This window comes from Lipotes vexillifer, unplaced genomic scaffold (genome assembly GCF_000442215.2).
Source record: "Lipotes vexillifer unplaced genomic scaffold, Lipotes_vexillifer_v1.1 scaffold1122, whole genome shotgun sequence".
NCBI classification, from domain to species: Eukaryota; Metazoa; Chordata; class Mammalia; order Artiodactyla; family Lipotidae; genus Lipotes; species Lipotes vexillifer.
In genome coordinates this window covers 1,328,131-1,334,642 of record NW_006798649.1, presented here as the reverse complement: position 1 = coordinate 1,334,642, position 6,512 = coordinate 1,328,131, and the positions used below count along the sequence as shown (strand labels likewise).

The window sequence follows — 6,512 nt, the reverse complement described above, 5'->3', positions numbered from 1 at the left end:
AAAAAAAAAAAAAAAAAAAAAAAGATGAACACAGACCCAGGAGCCTGAATGTGTTTACTGTCCTCACAAATGGCTTAGGTCAAGGCTTAATGTTCTCACAGCCAGCTTTGTTTTCCAGGTGGACATCATTCAGCCAGCTTGGCTGGAATAAGGAAGCTTTTAGCCATTTGGTTTGAAAAGTCAAATATTGTCTTCCTCACACAATCACAAAACATAACTGCAATCCCTCAACAGCTTTGTTTTAACTTTTCAAGATGGAGAGAGGCTTAAGTGTTTGGCTGATAAAGGTGGACCCTGTCCAGTATGGCCTCATTCTAAGAATGCACCCTCCTCATCCATGAGCATTTCAAAGCGAGATGTCTTTCTTAGAGGAGAGATGAAAATAGACATGAATTTTGAGTTGGCCTCCAAGACCACCACTGAGAAGTCACCTGAGATATTTTTCCCCCAGCTCCTGACACCCACACTTTTTTAAAACTTCAACCCCAAATTCAGGTCCTATCAAATGTTTCAATTCCTTGTTGACAGAGAGATTCGTGTTAATGGGATTGGCAGTTAAGACGATTAAATACACGAAAAGCAGCACATTCTGTAAATGCCGAGCCTGCACAACAGTTCCCACTGGAACAAGGGCAGCTGGGAATTCATCTAGAACCCAACATGTGGCAGGAGAACAGACAGCTTCGTTCACCACATGCTTTCCCGTCGGCCACCAATTCCTCCTCCCAAGCCCATATCCAGCGCTGCTCTGAAAATTCCTGATGGCAGAGGGGGTAGGAGAGGGACAACCCCAGGCCTTAGGACCCTCTGCCCTCCTCACATTAGGTCCAGGTGGGACAAAAACAGGCACCCTCTGCATTCTTCACCACCCTCCACTGTCCCTGACTATTTACAGGGCTGGGGAACTGCTGTCCAGTCAAAAAAGGGCACTGACCTTACAAGGGACCTGGCACTTGCCCTTTCACTTCCCCCACTTAGAAAGTGCCCTCCTCTTCTTTGGTAATTAACGTCTCCACCCTTTAAAACTTGCTCTAAGTGCACCTCTTCTGATGAACCCCATATGTTTCTGATTCCATCAGTGATGCTCGAAGCACCCTCAAACTTACATGTGCTTCAACGGATGACTTTCTTGCAAGTGTTTCACCATGTTTGCCTGGAGGCAGAGGCTGTGCCTGCTGCCAAAGAACTGATTTCCCATTTCCTTGTGCTTAGGTCTACCGCAATCCTACCTCCCCTGATGAAACCTCTCCCAGGGGTCCTGCTCCCACCTGAGACTGTGGGAATCTTCACACCTGAACATATCACTTCTGAAGGAGAGCTGGGGGCCTCATGACGCAGCAAGGCCACATAGAGCCCTGCCCTACCATCGGAACCCTTCCCCAGGGTCCCAGAGCACACACAACCCTCTTTCCCGCCTGCATTCCCATGAAGTCGCCTGTCTTCTCCATGGAAAAAGTGGAGAAACTGAGGCCCATTAATTTTACTAAAATCCTGGGCCTTAAAAATAAATAAATAAAAGAAGAGAAAAATAAGCAGGGGCTTCTTGGGAATGTCAATGTTCTCTCTCTTAATGTGGGTGGTAGGTAGACGGGGTGTCTGTTTTGCTGTTGTTATTTAAGGGGTACATATGTTTTCAGACACTTTTATATGGATGTCGTGTTTCACAATTTAAAACATGCCTTCCCCGCTGAAGGCATCAGTATCTGTTAACCCATGAACCCTTTGCCGGCAGGCTCTCTATTGGACCGCTGAACGAACAAGGGGCATCAGGCGCAGATGACGCATCTGTGATCAGCACAGGCTGCGAGCCAGCAAGGAGAATCATAGGATTCAGTTGCGACTTTCCCTCAGCTCTTTGGTTTCTAATCGCTCTTCACTCTGAGCAGACAGGAAGACCAGTGAATGGTGTGGATGAAAGAACCCAAATGAGTCCTGAGTCAAAACCACTTCAAGGGGCTTCCCTGGTGGTGCAGTAGTTAAGAATCCGCCTGCCAATGCAGGTAACACAGGTTCGAGCCCTGGTCTAGGAAGATCCCACATGCCGCGGAGCAACTAAGCCCGTGTGCCACAACTACTGAGCCTGCGTTCTAGAGCCCCAGAGCCACAACTACTGAGCCTGTGTGCCACAACTACTGAAGCCCACGTGACTAGAGCCCGTGCTCCGCAACAAGAGGAGCCACCTCAATGAGAAGCCCGCGCACCGCAACGAAGAGTAGCCCCCGCTCACCACCACTAGAGAAAGCCCGCGCGCAGCAACGAAGACCCAGTGCAGCCAAAAATAAATAAATAAATACATAAAATTAAAAAAAAAAAAGGCACTTCAAACCACGACTGGAATGGTGCAATTCAGAGCACCCCCTTCTTCTTCCAGGAAAAAATATTAGTATGGTTCAGAAATCCCTGAAGAAATTGTTTGCAGGGGCTTTTGTGAGGGGAAAGAGAACCTCAGGGGAAGTCTAGGGGAAGCCCTCCAGCCAGCAAACCCAGAGCCTTCCTTTCAGGAAAGGCTGGGGAGAGGTGGAGAGGTCTGCGATTTCCTCCCCTGCCTTCGGGCTTCTAAGAGGCATCAGGACAGAGCCAGCTGACTCTCGTGCTAAGCCACTCATCCCAGGCCTCAGCAACATCTACCACATGCTGTATTTTTAACAGGAACGTGTGCTCCGTGTCCCTTTCTGCAGTTTTCCCCTGAGCCCCTCCCATTCCCACTCTCGCTGGTACTGCATTTACTTGCTGGAAAATCTTGGTGTACTTTTGGTCAGCCGACACTCTCTGTGACCAGCAATCTAGCATCTCCTCCCAACTAACAAGGAACCTGGCAGCAGCAAAGGACTGGATAATGATCACAAATGAATCAAGACATGAACTCAAGGGGTTCAACAGGAATCCAAGCCACAGGGGGCAGGGGATGTGACTCTGAATTGTTGGGCTCCTGTTGCAGGAGCGTCTGCTGAGATCACCCCTGAAGGTCACATCAAATGTGTGGAGTAGCTGAGAAGGCCCCCAAAGTACCTGCATAAGCTGCCTGTGGGGCAATGTCCATTTTCAGGCTATTTTTCAGTTACAGTTTTATGAGTGCTCCTTTAAGATTGCTGCTTTATTTTTCCTTCTTTTCACTGGTCCTCCCCACCTCATAATCACAGATCCCGGGCCACCAGAGGAGAAATTTACAGTGCAGTTCTCCACAACACTGAAGGACCATGGAGGGAGACCACGGGAGTCCCTGAAAGCTCTGGCTTCCACTAGCTAAGGCACATTCAGACCAAAATTCTCTCCTCTCCTTCTGCACAACTTCCTTGGAGGTGCTTCACACAGACCCTTTTTTTTTTTTCTTCCCCTTTCTCAAGATGATTTCCTCCATTGCACCTAATCCATCACAATGCCTGAAGCTGTCACAAGAAAACAGAAGTGGGACTTAAGGGACCAAAAGTTCCTATCTCCAAAGTTTAAAATGAAAACAAAAGCAAGCCAGAACTGCTGGTTGCTCCAGGCCAAACACAGGTATGAGACAGCGGGGTGTTAAAAATCAAACTTACCCTGTTTTGGTACCACCATCAAATCTAAAACAAGTTAGCTTCTACCCAGTGCTAGAGCCAAAGATGGAATTTTTCCATCATTGGAAAACTGTGCCAGCACTGGTAAACAAGCTTGGACACACTTCGATATTCCTGGTCCCGTTCCCCCAGAAAAAGGCTCAGAAAAGTTGAGTGATGTGCCTGAGATCACAGAGCAAATCAAATTGCGACAGCCCCCAAGTTCATGCCTGGTTCTGAAGCCCCTACGCTGTAAACACGTGATAAAGCAGACAGAGATAAACAGGAAAAGGCCCTGATTGTCTCCCTGTGCTCCCACTGAGCAGGCAGCAGCTAGGTTTTCTCTGGGCTGCCAGCCTGGGTCCACACGGCGGTGGTCACCTCAGTGATACGCTTTCTGGTGGGGGTGGAGGATAACTTGGAAGGACAACGTCTTTTCTCACACCTGATCTCAATTTTTGTTCGGGGAAAGTCAGCATTTAACATCAAATGTAGAGTTGTTGCTATGTCTGCCCCAACCAGAATGAGAGTGTCACCAAAAAAAAAAAAAAAAAAAAAGAGAGAGAAAGAGAGGGAGTATAAGAGGGTGGAGATGAACGAGCTTCTTTAAGCAGCTTTATCTACAGAGACAAAGACACTGCAGCCCCACACCACAACCAGTCCACCTTCCCTCACGAAGGCAGCTGGGGGAATGAATGGAGCTGGCCGTTTCCACTGCTGCCTGAGCTGAAGAGTAGGGGAGTTTCCAAGGCTGCTGCTCATGGACTCAGTGTGAGAATCCCACCTGGTCAAGGAATCAGGGTTTGCTGGCCAGACCCATCTGGATCGGCCCAGAATGAAGATGAAGTCTGCAGCAGAAGGCTGGCCCCCTCCCCATATCATCATTAAGAGCAGCTCTTTTCCTTCACCATCTCAGTTAAAACAGGAACCACACCTCCTGACCACACAGGGTGGGCTCAGAAGTGGCAGGTGTGCCAGGTACCAAGGACTTCCTGCGCACAGCCTACCCAGTGGATCTCATCTTAGACATAAGGCTAGCCCCAAAACTCTGAAAAGGACAGCAGCAAAACCAGAGGTCACATTCCAATAACTACCACAAATTTTTAAAGTACACACATGGAGGTAGCAGTCACCTTCTCACCCCTCCCCAAGAAACACAGACAGGTAACACATAGGTAAGAGCACACTCACCTGCGCTCTAAACTTCCTGACTCTGTGCCGCTCAGGCCAAACGAGGAATGTCATTGGTTTATTCTGGTGAGCTCCTTAGTGGCTGCTGCCATAGGATACAGGCTTTATTTAACATAACGGACGGAGTCCTTTTGCTCCCCTAGCTAAGACCTTGCACCCCCTCTGGAGAAAATGTCCCCCAGGCATCAATCTCCGATGCATCTAAGTTCCTTCCTTGGGCTGACATCTCTCTCACCACTGTGGTGAGCTGGCTTGAGAAGCCTGAGCCTGCAGTCCCTGTGGCAGCTCCAGCAAAGGTGCATTATTTATCACAGCTGCTGTTTTAATTAATATAGAGACATCCAATACAGCTCAATAATTGTCTCGGCAACCTCAGGCTGGAAAATAAAGGACTCCCAGCTGCATGCAATCGCCTCTTTCGGATCCTGGTTCTAAATGCCGGCTCTGCATGTGTGCAACTTGAACCGAGGCCCCAAACCAGCCTAAGCACTAAGCGGCCACCTGTCAGTTCTCCACGCTGGGGTTGGTTTAGCAAGCGGGCAGGGATCTCCAAGCACTAGCTTAACCTCTGGCTCCACCTAACGGCAAGAAATCCACACTCCCCTTTCACAGATGGACAAACTGAGCTTCACTCCAGGAAGGTCCCAAAAGGAGGAAACTAATTCAGCAAAGGAAACTAACGGTCTTTTGCTTGGGCTCCCACGCTGTAATTTTCTTCCCCTGCCATTTTACAGGAGGGAAAGTGATGTCAACTTTTTAGTTAGCATCTTGGATTTCTCCAGCCCTTTGTCTGCGAATAGCACTTCACACACATTATTCAAGCAATCTCGGATGCGTAAGTCACTAGAACGTCTGCTGAATAATGAGGAACAAACACAGAGGCCCGAAATAAGCTGAAAGAAAGAGGCACAAATGGTACCTGACGTCCAGCACAGGGTCTGGCCCAACATCTGCTCATTCTCTCTGACCTTTGTCTGGCTTCCCCATCACTTTTATCCTGTTAAAGCACTTCTGCGTGGGGCGGGGAAAGCTAAGTCGCCGGCTGGACTCGTAAGGGGAGGGTCTGCGCTCACCTTTAAATCGGGAGGCTTGCTTCGGGGACCCGGGTTGGGCGCCGCGGCAGCGCCCGCATCCGAAGTTGGCCCGCCAGCAGAGTTAGCACCCGTGGCCTCCCCAGGCCGGAGGTCCGCGCCCGGCAGGTGGAAAGCTGCATCTTCCAGTCCAGCTCCATCCTCCTCACCCTGTTGTTGCTGCAGCTCGTCCGATTTGCACCTCTTCATGGTGTATGTGGGTCGGCAAGGGGAATCTGTCCTTCCAGCGCGCCTTCTTGGGGGAGACCGCACCCCCTCTTACACTCAGAAACGAGGCTCGGGGTCTAAATTATTAACGAGGAGGGGAGTCGGCGGATCACAGTTTCTTGAATTAAAAAAATAAACCTTTTTAAAGGAGGGTGAGAGAGGGGAGAGGAGGGGGAGCCTTGGTTACAGCTTGGAATAGTTCATTACGACCTGAGAAGCGGAGACAGGTCACAATCGAGGCTGGGCAGCAGGAGTCCTTGGGCAGTCATTGGAGCGGGAGGAGATAGCCCCCAGCCCCCAAACTTTCTGCTTCAGGGCAAGGGCCGGGCGGAAGGGAGCTGGGCGGCACAGCGCATCCCTCCCGGCGGGCCGGACTGCTGGGCGCGGCAGGCATGGCGCGGCCGGCCGGGCAGGTCCTCGTCGGCAGCCCTCGGCGCCGACTGCGGCCCCCAGCCCTGCCACGAGCCCCCGCCCCACACTAGCCGGCAGCGCA

General features: G+C 50.4%; 1 protein-coding gene across 1 annotated transcript in view; it reads right to left on the bottom strand.

Moving 5' to 3' along the window:
- TMCC2 (transmembrane and coiled-coil domain family 2) overlaps window positions 1–6,512 on the bottom strand; it is a 37,219-nt gene that overhangs the window by 30,565 nt on the left and 142 nt on the right. The window contains exon 1 of the mRNA XM_007470682.1: window positions 5,795–6,512. This exon is cut by the window's right edge and continues 142 nt beyond it. Coding sequence (XP_007470744.1) covers window positions 5,795–6,001 — 207 coding nt within the window. The 5' untranslated portion in view covers window positions 6,002–6,512. The remainder of the gene's footprint in view (window positions 1–5,794) is intronic.